Source organism: Pteronotus mesoamericanus, unplaced genomic scaffold (assembly GCF_021234165.1).
Source record: "Pteronotus mesoamericanus isolate MK-2021 breed Mesoamerican mustached bat unplaced genomic scaffold, CSHL_Meso_final contig_2, whole genome shotgun sequence".
NCBI classification, from domain to species: domain Eukaryota; kingdom Metazoa; phylum Chordata; class Mammalia; order Chiroptera; family Mormoopidae; genus Pteronotus; species Pteronotus mesoamericanus.
Window position 1 is genome coordinate 601,700 of NW_026555084.1, and position 20,243 is coordinate 621,942.

General features: G+C 56.3%; 1 protein-coding gene across 1 annotated transcript in view; it reads left to right on the forward strand.

Moving 5' to 3' along the window:
- Positions 1-20,243, forward strand: part of STK10 (serine/threonine kinase 10) — an 88,056-nt gene that overhangs the window by 37,937 nt on the left and 29,876 nt on the right. The window contains exons 4-7 of the mRNA XM_054568048.1: positions 597-746; positions 12,233-12,305; positions 13,302-13,496; positions 13,942-14,023. Coding sequence (XP_054424023.1) covers positions 597-746; positions 12,233-12,305; positions 13,302-13,496; positions 13,942-14,023 — 500 coding nt within the window. The remainder of the gene's footprint in view (positions 1-596; positions 747-12,232; positions 12,306-13,301; positions 13,497-13,941; positions 14,024-20,243) is intronic.

A 20,243-nucleotide genomic window follows, 5' to 3' on the forward strand; every position in this document is an offset into this window, starting at 1 on the left:
TTGACCGGAATGGCCTTTCCTCCTCTCACACAGCCCCTCTCCTTTCGAGACGCAACTGGAATGTCCTGTCCTCTGGAGGTCTGCCCATTCCCTAAGAGGAGGGGCTGCCACCCACCCTGCCCCTCTGTGCACCCGAACCCTGCCCTGTGCCAGCATGGCTCACCGTTCCCATGCCCCTCCTGTGTCCCCGCGCTGAGCCCGGAGCCTGACACAGGGTCAGCGTCACTCAGTCCTGCTCACAGAACCATCTCTGCTTCTCAAAAGGGACGTGATTACAGACCCGAGCTCTGAGGCCAGACTGGCCGGTTTGAATCCCAGATCTGTGACTTGCTGTCTGTGTGACCTTGAGCAAGTGACCGACCTTTCTGAGCCTCAGTTTTGTCATCTGTAGAATGGGGTCATGCGTGTGCCTGCTCCATAAGGCTGCTGAGAGGAGGAAGGAGGTAACAGGTGAGGTGCTTGGAAGTGAGCCTGGTGCACAGAAAGGGCTCGGTAATGTCGGCGGCTTCTGTGTCTCTGGCACCTGCTCTGCGCCTGACATCAGGTCGCCTGCAGCGAGCACCTGCTGAATCGACAACAGTTCTCTCTGTTTCCAGAGCTGGACCGAGGCCTCACCGAGCCCCAGATTCAGGTCGTTTGTCGCCAGATGCTCGAAGCCCTCAACTTCCTGCACGGCAAGAAGGTCATCCACCGGGACCTGAAGGCTGGCAACGTGCTGATGACCCTCGAGGGCGACATCAGGCTGGGTAAGGGCGGCTGCTGGCATGGGGGAGGGGCAGGGTGTGTCTGCCTGAGGGCGTCGCCTTGGCCTCTGCGGGCAGAAGGGGCCGAGGGTCGGAGCCCCCCTGCTGTGGCCGCCCTCCTCCACGCCCAGTTCCCTTGGGCTCTCGGCGGAGGGGGATTTTGTCCCCCAGGGACATCTACAGTTGCCACAACGAGGGGAGAGACTGCGTCTGGTGCGTAGAGGTAAGGGATGCTCAGCCTCCTAGTGCCCACGGGCCTCAGGGGCGGCGCTGGCCCATCCATCCATCCCTTTGCCGTTGTTTCCACTGGAGAGGATTCAGTGAGAGGGACGGAGGGCGGGCCAGGCCTGCGTCCTTGCCCAGAGAGGAAACTGTACCTCAGGGCACATGTTGGAACTTTACTTTGTTTTGTCTCCTCTCTCTCTGGGTCGTCTTTTTTTAACTGTGGCAGAATACCCATAACGGGAGCTTTATCACCGTAACCGTTGTTAAGTAGACAGGTCAGTGGCATTCGGCACATTCGCCCTGTCGAGTCACCTCCAGGAACGTGACTTTCCTCGTCCCAAGCCGGTGCCCTCTCCCCCCCCCCCCCAGCCCCGGCACCCTCCTTCCTCCCTCTGTCTCTGAAGGGGACAACTCTAGGCCTCTGCCAGTGGCAGCATCCGTCCTTTGGTGGCTGGTTTATCTCAGCACAGTGTCCTCAAGGTTCATCCCTGGTCTAGTCCTGTCAGAATCTCTCCCTGTAATAATTTTTTTAACCAACAAAACACACACGTGCCCTGGGCTCCCACCGCCCCTGTCCCCATCCACCCGAGGTGATCGCGTTGACCTCGTCTCGTTCGGCTTCTGCGTTGCTAAATAATAGACCTGTAAAGCTATTTTTAAGTAACGGTTTTTATCGTTTGATGAAAAACAATAATGCTCATTATACAAAATCCCCTCCGTACGGGAAGGTTTAAAGGGGGAAGCCGGAACGTGCCCCTGTCTCGCGGTGCTGACGTCGGCCCGGTCGTCCTCCTGGGAGCCTCGGCGTGCGCGCCGCCGGCAGGCGCGCAGACAGAGGGGGCTTGGGGAGGTGGTGCTCTTGGGTATCAGCTGGACTACATTTAATTTCATTTCCTATTAACATCCTCCTCTGATAGAACGTGGTCCCTCCATCTGTCCACCCATCCTTCCAACATAGAAGTGTCACCGTTAGACCTCCTCTAGCGGTGGCCTTCGTCTCCATCGGGAGCGTCTCCCTTATGTCCCCAGGGCCCTGCCCCGCCGTGGGGTCCCTGTGGTTGAGAACTGCAGGGACAGCCACGGGGGTGGAACAGAAGTGGCGCAGGCTCAGCAGCAGGAGGACTCTGAAGCCCAGAGAGGGCGAGGGCCTGCCGTGGGTCACAGCGCAGGAAGGCAGAGCCGGCTGACGCCGGGCCGGGCTGGCTGCGGGCCCACCGGCCCACTTGCGCACGTCTCCCGTGCTTACCTTCATGGCTTAGGGTGGGGCTGGGCCTTACCAGATGGGTGCAAGACGGGCCTGTCCTTGCATTTAGCGCTTCTCAGTCCCCTGGGGGCTCGATTTGCTGGGCGTAGTTGCCAGGGTTTCTGACGCGGCCGTTCTGGGACGGGACCACCCACTTGCAACTCTCCCAGCTCCCCGCTAAGGCTGCTGGTCTGGGGAGCCCCACTGGGAGAGCCACTGCTCCAGACCCTCACCCTCGCTGCCCAGAGCGCGGCTGCTGAGCTGTGAAAGGCGCCATGTTCCCTGGGAGCTTGTTAGAAGTGCTCAGAGGTCCCGAGGGTGGGTCTGTCCCAAACAGCAGTGAGAGAGGGCCCCTCGCCTCAGCCTGAGCAGAGCCACACCCTGCTCTGTGTCCCGAGGCCACTGTTCCTCCTCCTCGTTCCCTCTCGGAGCTGGAGAGGTTAAGAGCGGACACTCTGGATCCGAGCGACCTGAGTTCAAGTCCCAAGTCAGCTTCTAGCTCTGTGTGACCTTGGATAAGTCACTTAATCTGCTGCCCATCTATTTCCTCATCTGTAAAATGGGACGATACAAAGCCTCCCTCAGACAGTTGTGACACCGGGGACAAGGACACCAGTGTGCGGTAGGCTCCCGTGTCTGGCGTGCCGAGCCCTGTGCTGGGCTCTGGCGGGGACGAGGCCCCGGTCCTCCTCGGGCCCAGGGCGGCAGCTGGGGCAGGAGCGCGCGCGAAGGGCCAGGGCTCGGGGGCAGAAGGGGCTTTGGTGAGAGAGGAGTTCGAGCTGAGCTGTGAAAAGCAGGCAGGTATCTGCTGGGTAAACCAGGTTGGGCCGGGCAGCCCGGGAAGGGGGCCTGGTGGGCAGGGGCATGGAAGTGAGAAACGGTATTTTGGGGGGAGTGATACTAAAAGTAACAACACGCATTCATTGGATTTACAAAGCTCTTGCTGTTAGAAAAGACACTTCCTAGGCGACACCGCATGTTGTCAGCACTCCAGGGTGTGTGCGCGTGTGGGTGTGCATGCGCACGTTACCCAGCACAGGCCGGGCCACGGGGGCCACGGTGAAATAAGATGCTCAAGGTCAAGGTTGGACTCAGGGAGGAAGCAGCAGAGTTTGGTCTTCCCGATGCCCCAGCTGCCAGTGGCCTGAGTCAGTCAAGGGTAGAGCGTGGGCAGCCGGGGCGGGGCTCGGTCAGGGAGCGCGAGGCCCCAGGGGCAGAGGCAGTCTCATGTGCCCTGGGGAATCCAAGGCTTAGCCTTGGAGAACTGATCACCCAGCGGAGGCAGAGCACAGAAAACCTGCGTCAGGACCAGCCTGGGGGTGGGGACAGGGATGGAGGGAGAGCCCCGGCAGCCAGGGGCTGAGACACGGCCCGTGGGGCTCTCATTTCCCATGCTGTCCCCCCGAGCCCTGGAGGGCGCTGAGGTGCCGGTCAGGCTCCAGAATCCCGCCGCAGGTCCAGCAGAGGCAGGGTGGAAGCAGACGGGTGCATCTGGTTTCCAAATGACTTGGCACAGGCAATCGACAAAATCAGAAAGGCAATTACAAAGGAAAATAGTTCAGGGAGAGTTGACTGTGTGACTCGACACAGTTGTCACCAGCCCCGGAGCCTTGGGGTGACGCCTGCTGGGGCCTGTTTTTCTGTTTAGGAAAACACTCCTTCCCCTGCCTGGAGGAGGCCTCTCTGACTCCCCAGCTTCCTGGGACCCAACTGGGCCCCTGGAGGCATCCCCTCCCCCATCCTTATGCAACTCAGGAGGGCACAAGAGAATTGATTGCTCAGCAGATCTTTCTCGCAAGCAAGGGCCTCACCTCGAGGGAGACCCTGGCTGTGCTTCTTAACAGCATGCGAATAAACAGGAAGCAGCGGGGTGAGCTGAGCGGAGTGTGAGCTCGAGAAACACAGAAAGGCCTGGTTCAGATCCTGGCACCACCACTTCTGAGCCGCAGGAATGTATCGATCCATCCAGACCTCAGTTCTTTCATCTGTACAATGGGTATAACCATAGACCAGCCTTACAGGGCTGTTGTGGGGTGAAGTGTGCACAGGACCGTCATGTGGGGCTCAGGGTTATGGCTCTGCTTGCTACGAGGCCTTTTGCTTCTTTCTGGTGTTGAATGTTTACTTCTGTGTAGGATTTCAGGCATCCTCAGTGGTTCATTTGACAGGTGCCAAGTATAAGCCCAAGCTGCAGCTCTGGGCCGGTGTGAAGCGTTTCTCCACGGCAGCTGGGAGTCCATTTGTGTAGAGAGAAAAAGGAACTGAATCTGCCTCCCAAGACAGTTGGGATATTCAGTGAGGTGTGGAATTTGAAGTCCACAAAGATTTGTGTTCTTGTCCTGGATCTGCCACTTAGCCTCAGTGCCCTTGGGCGAGGCACCTCATGAGCCCCAGTTTCTGAAACTCAGAGTGGGGTGATAGTTCCCACCTTGTTGGTGTGACAGGTTGGTGAGAGGGAGCCTGCAAAGCACCTGTAGGTGTGCAGCACATGATGGGGGCCCAGCTGCGTAGGTTCCTTTCCCCAGCTGAGGACAGTCTCAGAGCCGCTGCTATGAGAAGCGTGTTCCCTGTTCTCCAAAGCACTTGGTTCCTCTCCCCAGATGGGCTTCTTGGAGGATGGGAGGTGACTTTCACGCCTTTTGGGGCCTTTCAAGTCCTAAGCAGAGGTCTGTACTGTCCTAAAAATCAATGCCCAGCACAGAGCCTGGCAAAAAATAGGTGCTCAATAAATAGCGGCTTCAGCATTTCATTACTTTCTGAGCTTATGATTTCTGCAGGGTCCCTCTCTCCCAAAGGACCGCGGGTGTCCAGGAGGCCTGGCAGGTGGGCGTGGCAGGAGCCAGGCACGCACCGCCCACGCCCACATTGACCCCGACCTGGAATTCCCATTTGCCGCTGCCAGCTGGAGCTTCCACCATGGCTGCCATGCCCTGATCCCGCGTTCGCTAAGTAGCAATTCATTTCATCCTCAAAGATTACTGATGGCGGTTTTCAGAGGAGGGATTTGGCAACCAGAGAGGTTAATTAGTTTGCCTGGGGTACACAGCTAAAAGTGGGGTTCAGACCAACGCTAGTGAGGCCAGAGCCCATGCGGTTAACCCTGCCTGTTTTCTTAGGAGTCTTTTGGTGGCAAATGATTAGAGAACTCTCTCCTGTGATCGGGCAGACGGGACAATGGGTGTATATAGTATATGGAATGGGGTTGGGGAAGGGAAACAGCTGGTTGGGCTTCGACGGGGGCTGGGCCCTGGAACACATGCTGCGCAGACACTCTCCCGCGTCCTCGCCTGCGGGGTAGGCTCGCAGACCCACCCCCTCCACCAAAGCCAATGGCAAGACCCAGTTTTACTTTTCGCAGCCTGGCCGCCTGCAGGATGAACCAAGCCTCACCATTTCAGATCTGAGTCAATAATCCCATGAAGGGCTCTGATTGGCCCCGCTGGGCTCAGGAGCAGATCCCTGGGCCAATCAGCAAGGCCCAGGAAGGAGTGCTCTCCTGATAGGCCCAGCTTGTGGTCAGTCTGCGGGATCGGGGGCCGGGTCGCAGGCACTACGGACGTACCCCTGGCCGTCTGGGAAGGTGTGGTTGGGGTGGGCGAGGTGGTGGTCCAGAAGGAGAGAGGGTTTGGACTGGGCCAGAAAAGCAAGTAGTTGTCCCCCAATCGACGGGCACAGCCTGTTGGTATAAGAGACTCAGAGGAAGGGGAATGAGTGGGGCAGTAGTGTTGAGGGGCAGGAAGCAGGAACAAAGGACCCAATTTGTGCTTCGGGTCAAGGGAGAAAATAGGAGAAAAAGGGTTATGTAGGGAGAAAAAGGGGGAGTGTGTGTGTAGAGGCAGTGAGGGAAGGGAGTGGAAAACAGAGGGAATGAATGGGGAAACAGGCATCATTAGTGAGCGTGTGTTTCTAGCTGCCTGGAAAACCAAAGAAAATAAAAAAGAAACAGAAAAATAGAGCAGTTCTCTCAGTCTTTCATTTGTCTGGATAATGCGATCCCTATTTAACAGATGAGGAAACAGAGGCTCGGAAAGATGAGGCAGTTAGTCTCAGATCATAGAATCGTCTCACTTCCCTGCCTGGTGCTGTTTCCATGACACCCGGCAGATGGTCCCCGCCCCCTCCCTGCCCCCCTCAATCCATTGGAGAAGTCACTTGGCAGCCCGGGGAAGCCTTCCTCTTCACGGGCCCGGGCATGTGGCTGGCTGCTGTAACCCAGAGGAGGGAGGCCCCTGGGAGTCCAGGCTGGGGGGTGTGGGCCTTTGCTTTCTCCTGTCCCCACCCCGGTTTCAGCAGGTCCCAGGCCTCCTTTCGCTTTATTTCCCTGCCTGCCATGGGGGCTGCGGCTCATGTTTGTCCCCAGGGCCAGTGCTGGCATTTTGGATGGGACAGTTTGCCATGCAGGAGGTCCAGTTTCCCTGCCTGTCCCTCACTAACTGGTAGAAGCTCTCTCATTCATTTTGACAACCAGACCACCCTCTTCCATTTCCAAACACTTCCCAGGGCACATGGTGCCGCTCCTGTTTGAGGACCACCTGGAAGGTTCTCAGACCTAGAGCTTATGGGTAAGTCCTGACTGAGCGGGACGACGGACTCACCTGATGTGGGGTGAAGGGTCCAGGAGAGGAGGGGGGTTCAGACTGCAGTGGTTTGGCTTTCATTGGCTTGGCGTTGTCTGGGACAACGCTCCTCTTGTTTTGGATTCTTTTGGGTGCTTACAGTTAAGTAGTTAAGTGGACAGATGAGAGATTCTCATATATCTTCATACAGTCTAATTTCGTTGCTTGTGTGATAACATATAATGCATTTTACACTGTGTGTGTAATTTTCAGATCATATAAGTAATATTTTTATGTACCTGTATGGAAAGATATATACATGATATTTATTGCAACACTATTTATAACAGCAAGTAGTCAGAAATGATTAAAGTTTTCTCCAGTAGGGGATTAAATAAGTTATGATACTGTCATATGATGGAATCTTTCTCAGCTGTGGAGTAGAAAATGTATCATCCCTTGTGAAGATGTCCAGTTTGCCCTTGAACAACACGGGTTTGAACGAGGCTGGTCCGCACAGGCATAGATTTTTTCCCCGAGAAGTACTGTTGGCTCCCTCACTCTTCAGGTTTTGCCTCTGCAGATTCAATCCATTGCAGGTTGAAAGCAGTGTTCCCGACCACAGAGGGAAGAGTATTCAAAACTACCGTTTTCAGTCACAGTTGGTTGAATCCACAGATGCAAAGGGCTGACTGTAAAAGTCATGTGTGGATTTTTGACTCAGTCCCTAACCCCTGATTGTTCAAGGGTGACGTGTATAAACATACTGAGAAGGGGGGAATCATGTTGTAAAGTAGTATGTTTAATCTGATTTTGTTTTTCAAAAGCAGCAAATACTTAAAAATTATATCATTTTAATAACACATCATAGCTCAGTGAGTATAGAGATGGATACAGTGCTATGTGTAATTTGCAATGAGCAGGCCCCTAAAGGAGGAAATGAGCATCACTCCTAGTCTCATCAAAATGCTTCACCATAGACTTCCTTCCAGTCTCCTTTTCTGTGCACGTGAAGGTGGGACCATATAGTGGCAGAGCACAGACTTAGTATCACATCTGTTTTTAGAGCTGGGTGGCCGTCTACAAGTTACTGTCTCTCTACACTTCAGTTTTCCCATCGGTAAATTTCCCTGCCCACAGAGCCATAGATAGGAATGCCCTGCATAGGAATATATATGCAGCTGGTACACAAAATGTATACAGAGGCAGATATAAATAAGATGCATAGGAGTATATATGCAAATGACATGCAGATGATGTGCAGAGCCAGCTATAAATGAGATGCATAAGTCTCCTTGCACAGTGCTGTGCACCTAGAAAGTTCTCAGTAAATATTAGGTTTTATTAGATAAATGTTGGTGTTGTAATACATATTCAGTTTTTCCAGCTGCTTTTTTTAAAAATGGAAAATATCAGGATCTTTTCTCCCAAACCTTAAGTATTTCTCAGAAGCATGATTATTTAATGTTTTCCTTGCATTCTGTCATATGTATCAACCATGATTTACCTTTGAACCCCCTAAAGCTGGCCATTTAGGCTTCTTAAGAGGCTTCTCACATCCTTCTCTAACAAGGGTGTGGTGAGCATGTTTTGTTTTTGTGGATCTGCCTCTCGCTGCAAACGCCTGTAGGAGGAGTTCTCAGAAGTGGAACGTTGGGTTTGTGCAGCACGTTGGCTTTTTGAGAAAACCCGCGGCCGGCGTGCCCCTCATGCTTGGCTGTGCCGGTTTCCGTCCACCACATCCTGGCCCCCGCTGGGTTTTCAAAAAAGAAAAAACAAAAGTAAAAGCTCATAAAACCACGTGCATTTCAGCTTTTTAAACCACAAAAGCCGTGCATACGCTTTATGAAAGACATTTTAAAGTATAAAAGTGCATGAAGCAAAAAACCGTAAGGCCCCCTCGGTGCACTGGCCCCACCCAGGTCCCCCTCCTGGGGAGGCATCACCGTCAAGTCGGCCGTGCAGCCCCCGACCCTTTACCTTGGGGATTGGGGTCCCTGTGCACGCACAACAGTGTGGTTGTTCTTCAAAGACACTACCGGAGTCGTGCGGTACCTCCCACGATCCGCATCGATCAGTCGGCAGCTCGGTCGGGACAATGTGTTACGAACAAACTCCCAAGTTAGTGCCTAGACTCGGGACCTCATTCCTTTTCAGGGCTGCCTCTTATTTCACCGTCCCATGTGACCATAGTTTATCTTACCAACCCCCACCCAGGCCCCAGACGCACCTTAGTTTATTTTCAGCACTTCACTCTTTTGAACTGTTTTCATAAGCTTCCCTATATAAGTCTGGTTTGGGGGATCTGTTTCTGTTGAACAGGGAACTGCTGTCAAACGTGTTTCCTGAAACCCAGTGTCGTCACTTTTTCCTGAAGACTCATGAGTAAAGGTGGCCCAGCAAAGCCCGCCTGCTCCCTTGTTCGTTCGGTGACCCCGCTGAGTGCGCCAGGGGCCAGGTTCGGTGCTGGGCGCTGTGGGCAAAGCAGAAATGGTCTCTTCCTTATGGAAATGACAGTTCATGGAGAGAGGCCCCCCCCCGCCCCGCCTGCTGCTGCCCTGGCTCTGAGGCTTGTTTGCAAGTGGCGGGGGGTTGCGGAGGACACTTTTCATCAGAAGGGGCGGCCTGGAGGGAGCCCGCCTTGACCTGCCTGAGGGCAGCCACCCCGGCAGAGCACAGCCCCTTTGAGGGAGCCAGGCCTGCCGCCCCGCGCCTGTGCCCAGGGCGAGCCTGCGGGGCGGGGCTGCCCCACCTTGTGGGGCAGAAGGGGAAGTGGCAGCTACCCAGCAAGCCAGTGGCACTTGCCTCAGGGAGGCCCCAGGGACGTGGAGACCAACCAGCTGTCATTGTGAAAGTGGGTGGTTTCGCCTTTTCCTGTCTCTTCCCTGGAAGGGACCAGCGGGGTCTGGTGGGGGCATGGCAGCTCCCCGCTGGTGCCTCGCTCAGGGTCCCAGAGGCCCGCGTGGTTCCCAAAGGGCTTCTTGAATGACTTCCCGGGGTGACATGCCATCCAGCGTGGGCCTTTGCAGGGGAGCTGGGGCCCAGGCAGACCCGCAGGGAGGAGGGGAGCCCGGCTGCCCGTTACCCGGAAGCGGGGTGGGGCGGTGACTCACCCAGGGCACGGGGCAGGGCACGCGCTCTCACCTGGACTTGCACCTCGCCCTGCAGCAGCTGGGTGGGGGCGGGCCCCACCCTGTTCCCTCTCACGGCCCTGCCAGCGCTGTCGTCCACGGACCGAGCAACTGTCTAGTGAGCAGCTGGGGCTTGGGGCTTCCTGACCTCCGCCTTAATCCAGCCTAGAAATCTCGGGCGACTGGCTCGGGTGCCCGGAGCGTTGACCGGGGGCCGGGCTTGGGGCCGAATGCCTGCCATGTGTCATTTAATCTTCATGACCACCCCGTGAATGAGTGTCACCGTTCCCTGTTAACAGGCAGGGAAACCTGAGGGACAGGGGGTTTCGTAGCTGCCTGGCCCCTGCCTGTCTCCCAGCCCTTGCCCTCCTGGCTGTGGGAGCTGTCCCCCCACCCCCCAAGCCTGCCAAGCACGCTTGGTCACTTTGCCACGCCTTCTCCCTGCAAGGTCCTTCTCCTGACCAGGATTCCCTTGTCTCCATCCCTGGAAAAACAAGCTGCACTGGGGGACGGAGGGGGAGGAGTTTGGTTCATCTCTACCTCACACAGTGTCTGGCACGTAATAGGTGTTCAGTTAATATTTGCGGAATGAGGAATAGTCCGGACGCTCTCGGCTGTCCTTCCTCCAGGCCCTCCTGCCCTCCCCACGCCCGTTCTGGAGGCCACATCCCGCTCCCCCCAGCCTCTCCTAGCCCCGCACTCTCTCTCCTGTCACACAGTTATGGATAAGACGCTTGTTGGTGCTCATCCGGGTGTGCTTGCCCCTACTAGTGACTTTGAGCTGCCTGAGGATGAGGAGTTAGTAGTTCGCTTTGGCCCCCACTGTCGTTTCTGCCCCGGTGCCTCCTGGTGCCTCCCATGGGCAGGGAGGAGAGTGAACCAGTGAAATACAAGAGCCAAGACCGGAGCCCCGTTTCCACGCATTCGGGCCCTGCTCTTGCCATTGTCCTCCCTCCTGGTTTGAAATCGTGAGTGATGGAACACAGCGACTGTCACCTGCCCCCAACCAGCTTATTCGGAGACTCGGGCAGAAGCTCCCGGAGTGGCTGGCAGTTGTAACAGCTTTGCAGTTTCTTGCAGCAAAGCTCTAAGCGGACCATCACCTGTTCTCTTGAGGGGTTGCTTCCTCCTGGGTTTACTTGTTAATCAGGATGAAACTTGTCCCAGAGCCTGGAACATGGGAGAGAATTCCTTGGTGGCACTGGATCCTTCTCTGCACACTGAGCAGTTCTGGGTGTGGGTTTAAAGAGAAATTGTATTTATTTTTCATTAGTCCTGAAAGTCATACATGTTCAGCGTAGCCAATTGAAGGGATTCAGAAAAGTAGAAGAAACCATGTCTACTCTCCCCACCCACAGACAACCATTTCGGCAGTTTGGCTATTTCCTCCCAGTCAGTCCAGTGTGTATTTTTGCCCTTTTTAGGGGGATTGGACAGCATTTTGGCCACATAACACAGTCAGCTAGACATCTCCCCTTTCCCACTTAACCTTATAAGTATACAAATAAAATATTGTAGTATTGTTAAATATTAAAGTTTTTAACTACATAGTAAATATTAATGTTAAATACATAGTAAATGTTTATTGATATGTATAATTTCATAGTAAAATGTGGGATAAAATACTACAAAACTAATTTTAATGACTATAAAACATTCCATCATATGGGGTACATCACACTTGTTTTAACCTGTTCAGTTGTTTACTGTTTACCTCATCTTACCTCTTCTAATTTCTGTGTGTATGCGTGCGTGTACGCGTGCAAGAAAGAGAGAAACATCTAAAATCCTTTCGGAAAAGACAGGGCATGTTATATATGGTATGCCAGGCATTTAACATCACTCCCTGAGCTTTGCTCAGTGACAGCGTGACAGTGTTGTAGCCAATGGCATGTACCTGACATACGACACTTGCTCATTGGAATTACTCCCTCAAAACTACGCACTTACGGTTGTTTTTAATCTGACATGCTTACAGTGACGCTTGGATGAACATCGTTATACATAATGCTTGTTTATACCTAAGATAATTTTATTAGGGTAGATTCCTAGATTGGGAATTACTGCATTATAAGAATCTGGATCTTTTGAAGTTCCTTGCCATTTATTGTCAAACTCCTTTTCTAAAAGGCCCTGCAGTGTATCCCCTCATTAGCAAGGAGGAAAGTGCATGTCTCGATACATCCTGACAGCAGTTAGGTACATTTTTAATGACCACTAGTTTGTGAGATAAAAGAGGGCATTTGGTAGCTGATTCGCCTCCCAGTCCACACCCCCGGGCTGAGGGTGGAGGAATGTCCGTGGAATACTCTATCTGAGATTTTTGTCTTGCAGCTGACTTTGGTGTGTCTGCCAAGAATCTGAAAACTCTGCAGAAACGAGATTCCTTCATCGGAACGCCTTACTGGTGAGTTGGGAAGCTTCTGGAAATGGAATGGCGGAGGAAACGTCAGATCTCAGGCTCCCCAAGGTGACCTCTGACTGGCACAGAGGAGAGGGGACAGGAGGCCGGGGCTCCCGAGTTGGCCTGCGGGGCCTGAGCGCAGCCTTCCCCACTGACTAGTGCTGTGACCTTGGCTGAGTTGCTTCACACCCCTGTGCCTGTTTCCTGACGTGTAAGATCAAGGACCTTGTAGCCCCCACTTAGTGGGTTATTGTGAGGATTAAATGGGGTGATGCACATAGAGAATGCTCCGTGGATCACACTTTAGCTGGAATTTCAAAAAAAAAAAAAAAGTTCAATTCTTGATGAGTTCAAGTCCAGATTGAGTGCAGGGGCTGGGGCTGTGAAGACAGATAGTCAAGTTCAGTTCCTACCCTCCCGTGAAGCCTCCTGGACTTCTCTAGTCCTTGGTGTTTCCTTTTCCAAAGCTATTACTTAAAAAAAGCAAACAAATCCAAAACTCTTTCGTTCAGCTTCACGCCTAACTACTTTCTGCATTAATCCCCATTATGGAGGTGGGCTCCTAGCTTGCTTGCTTGATTACTCACCCTTTTTCTCTTTCTCTTTCTGCCCTTTTCTACCACTTCCTCCTTTTCTCTCCTATCCCTTCTCTCCGCGCTTTTGTGTTCTTTCCACTGCCCTTCCTGCCCCAGTGTTTCCTGGGCCCCTTCCTCTCTGCCCCCACCCACCCTCCCAGGACTCTGAGTTCTGGATTGTGGCTGCCACCTGGTGGTAGACATCGGGAACTGCAGCCGGCCGCGGCGCTGGAGCCGCTTGGAGGGCGTCTTTCTGTGTGAAGACCGCCATCAGGAAGACAGTGGGATGGACGGGAAGGCAGATCGTGATTCGGGAGTGCCACCAGCCCCTGACGCTGGCCTGTGCTGGTCCGTGACCCCGAGTCTCCGAGGAGTGCCTGGGAGGCCAGGTTCTCAGCCCTCTGTTGTCCCTTGGTTGGTTCAGGATGGCCCCCGAGGTGGTGATGTGTGAGACCATGAAGGACACTCCGTACGACTACAAAGCCGACATCTGGTCCCTGGGCATCACGCTGATTGAGATGGCCCAGATCGAGCCCCCGCACCACGAGCTCAACCCCATGCGGGTCCTGCTCAAGATCGCCAAGTCGGAACCCCCCACGCTGCTCACACCTTCCAAGTGGTAAGGAGCGAGGGCGTGGCCGGCGGGCCCCCGCACCTTTCTGGGCGCCCTGGGCCCTCCTTGCCTCTGTTCTCCCTCTGTGCTCTCCACACGGGCAGCCTGGTGACTCAGAACCCAGGTCCCACTGGCAATAAGCGCCCCAGCGAGCCCAGCAGCCACCTGGCGCAACCTTGCGCTGGGACCTGGGCAGCACCGCTGGGTTTTGCTCTGAGGCCAGAGGCAAGGCCCTGCTCCTCGGACGTCCACGTCCCGCCTGCACGGGGATGTCCGTGATGAGAAGTTCCTCTGGAAGGCCCCGCCGCGTCCACCTTTCAGCCCATGAAGGCACCCTTTGTCCTTTGATGGGCTTGTTTGGGAGGCGCAGGACTCCCGGGAGAGTGGGGCCTGTGACGCGCAGCGTCCCCTCCGCCCCGCTCCGCACTTACCGCCGCCACTGACCTCCCAGGTCTGCGGAGTTCCGGGACTTCCTGAAGACTGCCCTGGATAAGAACCCAGAGACCCGGCCCAGTGCTGCGCAGCTCCTGGAGGTGAGTGGCCCTCTCCCGGGCCCTGTCCCTCCTCTGGAGGCGGGCAGGTGAGTCCGCCTTGACCGCGAAGCTGATGTCTTCCTCACCCAGCCCGGGTGACAGCGTGCGCAGCCGTTCACCCATCCTCCGACGATCCCTTGTGGGGGCTGCAACGCAGGAAGCCCCCAGAGCCCTGCCCTCACGGAGCTGATGGTCTGGTGGGGGCAACAGGGTGGACAAACAGACACATGCATGTGACAGAGGGGACAGGGCTTTGGGGCAAATACCGCAGGCAGGTGGCAGGCCCGGGAGGCATTGCTGTCCTCAGGGCGAGCAGGGAGGCAGGCCGGGGTGGAGGCCAAGGTCTGGGACGTGAGCGTGAGTGGCTCGAGCCTGGAAGAGCCAGGAGGCCCGGGCGTGGGAGCCAAGGTGAGGGCAGGGGGTGGGAGGTGACATTGGGGCGGTGTAGTGTGTCTACCCCCAGGCTCAGTGGTCCACCAAGAGGACACACAGGACTCAGTGCATCATACTCACTCGCCATTGAGACCTGTTACAGCAAAAGGACACAGAGAAAAAGGCATATGGGAGGGAACCAGGTCTAAGCTTCCGGAGTTGCACAGGATGCACGTAGTCCCCCCAGCGCCAAGGTGTGATGTGTGTACAGTGTCTGCCCACTGGGGTGTGCAGCACAGTGATGTGGCATGTGGACTGGCCTTGGAAAGTCCTGGGTTCGAATCCCACCAGCTCTGCCATTTGCTGGCTGCGAGACCGGGGGCGAGCGCCTTCACGTCTTAGACGTGGTTCTGGCTCTGAAATGGGGTTACAGCAAAGTCTGCTTGGCAAGGTGGTTGTGAGGGTTAAGCGAGAAGGTACTCTGAGGACCTTAGCTTAACTGTTCAGCACTGTGTTCACTGAATGCCTGGTGTGTTGAATTATTAAAAAATGGAAGGAAACCAGGTTGCCCAATGGGGGTCTGTCTGTGAGGGGGTCATGAGTGACTTTGAAAGCAGATGTCTGGGGGACCAGAGGCTTTGTCTTCCGGGTATTGTTTGGTGATGCAGCCTCGGAGAGGCTGCGCTGGGCCAGCCCGAGCTGGGGCGGGGTGGGCCTGGCGTCCCTGTCCAGCCAGAGGCTCCAGCCCGCCCGGGGCCAATTGTTTCCTGTAAGGAGGCACCTCCTGGCCCAGTACATCCGGCCTCTGGGACATTCCACCGGGAAGAGACAGCTGTCCTCCGTCCCCACATGGCAACCCCGGAGCCTTGGCCTGAGCCAGGAATTTCCGTTCCGTAGCTGGAAAAATGTCCTGGCAGAGGCTTCTCAGCATGAGACAGAAAGGCTTGCAGAAGAAAGGAGAGATCCTTTGAGATAAAAAAGCGCCTCTCAGGGTGCAGGCCACTGTCGGCTTTTCCTGCGGGCCTGCTCATCTCTGCGCCAGGGAGAGCGCAGCATGTGACCAGCCCCGTCCGGTGAGGACAGCGGCGTGGGGGTTGGGGGCAGAACGCTGGCTGGGGTCACCTGCCTGGGGAGCAGAGGGAGTTCCAGGTCCCAGCGCCCCCTCCAGAGCTGCCCCTGCCCCCACCTGGGCCCTCCTGCCTGCCTGCTTCTGGAAGCTTCTTCCCCGCCCCTGGCATTCCCACTGTCTGCCTCGAGCTGACTGGCTTACGTCCGGCTTGGTTGATGGGTCGTTCATCGACTTGCGCTGATGCTCCTTGGCATCGCATCACAGAGTGGCAGCCCAGGATCTGCCATCAGGGCTGCCCACCCGGAATCTCGCGCTCTGACTCAGTTTCCCCCTCCCCGTGGGATGTGGACGGTGCCCCGTCACAGAATGTGGAGTGAATGAGATTTTCTAGGTGCTGTTTTAAGCATCACAACCGTCAGACATTGGGGGCTCCGTCTGCACATACTGACTTTGTTCCTAAACCCGACTGCTGTGTCACAGTGTCCTTGTCAAGGTCACTAGTGCCTCCCATGTTGCTGGACGTCTTGGTCAGCTCAGGCCTTGGCGCCCGCATCGCTGGGCCAGCAGCCGCCACCTCCACGGCCGGCTCTGGTTGTCCTCGCTGTCAGCGCTGACTTCTGACTCCCAGCTCCTCGCTTTCCTTCTTCCTCCCTGGTCACACCCCAGCCTCCTTCACCTGGCCCCCCGCCCCCACCCCCGTCCCTGCTATCAGCACTCACCTGGCTGATGGCACCCTGTTTGCTGGGACTCCGCCATTCCGCCCACAGCCCAGCCCGCTGCCCCTGCCCCCCAGCCTGCACGCAGCCTCCTTCCGACGTCCCCTCAGCCCCTCAGACTCAACCCATGCACCATGGAGCATCCTTCCCCAGAGGCGCCCCACGGACAGCTCTCCTGTCCCTGTCAGTGGCGACCCCACCCTCCCAGCGGCCAGACCCACACCTTGCAGGCATCCCGAGATACATGAAACACTCCCGCTCTTTCTCGCACACTCCGTGGCCATCCTGCGGAGACCCCCTGTTGTCCCTGCCTTCGGAACGTACTCGAATCTGGCCGCTTCTCACTGCCTGTCTGAGCTGCCACCGTCTCTCGATGGGAGCGTGGCCCTGGCCCGGGGCTCCCTGCCCTGCTTCAATCCATCCTCAGCGCGGCAGCCAGAGCCACCCTTGCAGACTGTCGGCTCCTGTCCCTCCCCGGTCCAAAGCCCCTAATGGCCCATCCCACTTGGACCCCGCAGACCTCCCCTCTCCTTCTCGCCCCTCACTTTGCACAAGCCACCCCGGCCAGCTTGCTGCTCTTCAGACACGTCGGGCACACCCCGCCTCAGGACCATAGCGCTGGCTCCCCAGGTGGCCGGCACCAGTCTTCCCCCCAGACACCTGCATGGCTGTCTCTTTGTCTCTGTCGTGCTCCCCCCGCCCCCATTTAAAACTGCAGACCTGCCCTGGCTGGTGTGGCTCCGTGGGCTGAGCACCAGACTGCGGGCCAAAAAGTCGCTGGTTCGATTCCCAGTCTGGGCACAGGCCTGGGTTACCGCCCTGGCCCCCAGCTGGGGGCTTGCAAGAAGCAATCGATCGATGCATCTCTTACACGTTGATGTTTCTCTCCCTTTCTCCCTCCTTTCCTGTCTCTGTAAAAATAAATAAATAAAATCTTACAAAAAAGAAAAAAAAATTACTTAAAAAAAGAAAAGAAAAAACCCCTGCACACCTGGTGCTGCCCCTACTTCCCACCTTTTAAGTCTTCTTTCCCTGCCCTACTTTTAATTTTTCCATGGCACAGAGCATGGCGGTTTGTAACTTACTAGTTAATTCGTTTTTTATCATCCCACAAGGACATTTTTTCGTTGTTTTTAAGAGAGAGGGGAGAGAGAAACATCAATGTGAGAAAGACAGGTTGATTGGTTGCCTCCTGCATGTGCTCCAACAGGGATCAAACCCACAGCCTAGTATGCGCCGTGACCAAGGATCGAACCTGCAGCCTCTCAGTTTACATTACGACGCTCCAACCAAGCGAGCTACCCAGCCAGGGTGACAGCAGTCCTTGTTTTGTTCACCACGGTGTCCCAAGCATCCAAACAGTGCCTGGATGGAGAAGACCCTCAACAACTATTTGTTACATACATTTCCTTATTTTCACTTAACGGACTTTTAGGTAATCCTTTCTCCATGCCCGGTGCTGCTCTAAATGTTTGGTGTTAAATAATGTAATCGTCATAACTGCCCCGTGAAGCAGGTCCTATTCAGTTCTCCATCCGATGAGAGACTGAAGCACAGAGAGGCTAGGTTGCGTGCACAAGGTCACACAGCCTGTGAGCGACAGAGCTGGGATTCTGACCCGCGTCGTCCAGTTCCACAGCCTGCTCTCCTCACTGCTCTCCGAAGCTGCCTCCGATGAGTGGAGGAGAGAAAGAGGAAGTGAAAGAGGAGGAGCGGGAGGGACGGGATTGCAAGGGCCGGAGGGAGAACTGAAGGGAAGGAGCTGACAGATCCCTGGGGGTTACCGAAAGCTGCTGTGGGCGCGGGGGACTCGCTGGCTGGTGGCTTCCAAGCGCACAGGAGGAAATAGGCTCAGGCTCTTGGAAGGGATGCCTGTGTAGGTGGCCACAGGCGTCCTGGCCAGAGGACAAGAGCCAGCCTGTGTGCTGTGTGACACCTTGCGGCTCCCCATGGAGGCGGCATGGAGCAGCCGGTCTTCTTCCAAAAAGAGCAGGCGCCTGGGCTCCCCTCAGGTCAGAGCCTTCTGCCGGGGTGGCGCGCACTTTCTGGGGACCCGTGTGCCCAGCCCAGTCTGTCCCTGTGCATGCACACAGCGTGTTTCCCACTGGTGCAGCGCCCGGCTGCTGCGCTTTGTCTCACTCGAGAGCCCTGGCAGTTCAAGGGGTGAGGAAATGCCTCTTCTGAACACCCCCTGGGGGTGGTGGAAGGAAGGGCTGGCGGCGATGGGCTGTGCTTTCTGTCCCAGAGCAGGTGACGAAACAGTGTTTGGGGCCTAATCAGCCACAGGAGGGCCTGCCCCACCCGCCTGGTGGCCCTGTTCCCCCCCCCCCCATGGCTCCCCTCCCGCTCCGCGTCCTAGGGACCCTCGGGGCTCCGGGGAGGCGGGAGGCAGATGGGGCAGCCTCAGGAAGGCCAGGCTCCTGGCCCAGCTGAAGAGCCACTCGTTCGGTCAGTGTGTCCTGTGCCCTGATGAAAACCTGGTATTCCCTGAAGCCCATGCCTGCAATAGTCATTTGTGCTACGCGTGCTTCAGCCACTGCGGGAAGTGGCCCGGGGCTTCTTGCCCAAGTTCCCATGTGTGAGCTTGTGTAGTGTGAGGCCTGGGAACGCCTGGGAGCCGGTTCTCGCCCTCTCTTCCAAAAACCTATGCCCCGTGGGGATGCAGGAGGGGACAGGAATGGGGGGCGGGGAGCGCAAAACCCGGTGCCTCCGAGGCTTCTGTGACGGCCACGCCGCGGCCGGAGGTGATGGTGATGGTGGTGAGGCACACGGCGCTGACGGCGCTGATGCCGGTGACGGAGGCGGTGGTGATGGAGCTGATGGAGGTGATGATGGCGACGGTGGTGGCAGCGACGGCGATAGTGGTGGATGTGACGGTGACGATGGCCGTGAGGGAGGGGACAGGGAGGATGATGACGGGGAGGTATTGATGATGGCGATGATGACGTAGACGATAGATAGGTGTCAGGGTTTGAGCTGTAACGCTTAGAACGACCTACTCCTTGCTCCCAGTACACGGATGAGCAAACCGAGGCTCAGACAGGGGAGCGACCGGCCCAGGTTGGCGGTGAAGTGGGATTTTGTCCCAGGCCGGGCGGCTCTTAACTGCTGTCCTCCCTGGCCTCCCGTGGTAGTGAACCCTTACCAGCGGTCCCGCTCCGCCGCCAGACTGACACCTTTGGGCGCCACCTTGAACGCCGCTGCCCTGCTGCGGCCCTCCAGTGGCTCCTGAGACGAGAGTCTCAGCTGCCGGCCAGGGTCCCCTGCAGGCAGCGCCCCGTCCTTCCGCCCGCGGCTCCTCCCCCTCCTCTCCCACAGTTCCAGGCGCCGTCGTCTCAGAGCCTTCGCGGCTGCTGCTCCCTCTGCCCGGAATCCGCTCTGCCCAGACCTCTTCCCTGGCAGGCCGCGTCCCGTCCCTCGGGGTCTCAGCTCAAACGTCGCCTCCCCAGGGACGCTCCTGGGACCACAGACCTAAGTAGCCTCCGCTGCCCCGGCCAGGCCGTTCCAGCTTCCCGCTGTCCTTCTACCACATCTGCAATGACCCTGTGTGTCACTCGGTTACATGCCTGTTGTCTCCCCCTTCGCTCCAAGTTCCCCAGGGCCGGCGCCTTGCCTGTCCCTTGTTCGCCTTATTTCAGCACCTGGCACATCGCAGGCCTCGCCCTGTGCTTGTGGCATGAATCAGCGAATGGGTGGAGACACGGGAAAGGAAAGGAAGGAACGCGGCTCTTCCCATCTTTACTAGCTGGGACTGACTTGAGAAAGTCCCCTGAGTGACGGGCAGGGCCCTTTAAGGTGACAGAGGCTCGTTGCTGTCACGTGTACAGAGTGGGGTGACCCAGCTGAAGGGGGCATTGCCTCGTGGCCCCCCACAAATGAACTGATGTAGATGAACAGACAGATGAAAATGATTTTAGGGGGCCTATCATTTCTGAATGCATTTTCAGGCTGCTAGAAAAATGTATTTTCTTGAGTCATTTGCATACTTCCTTGCAGTTTTGACCCTGTTCCTCTGCTAATACGTTTTCTGACAGTAAAAACGGTGAAATTTCACCAGAGCCTT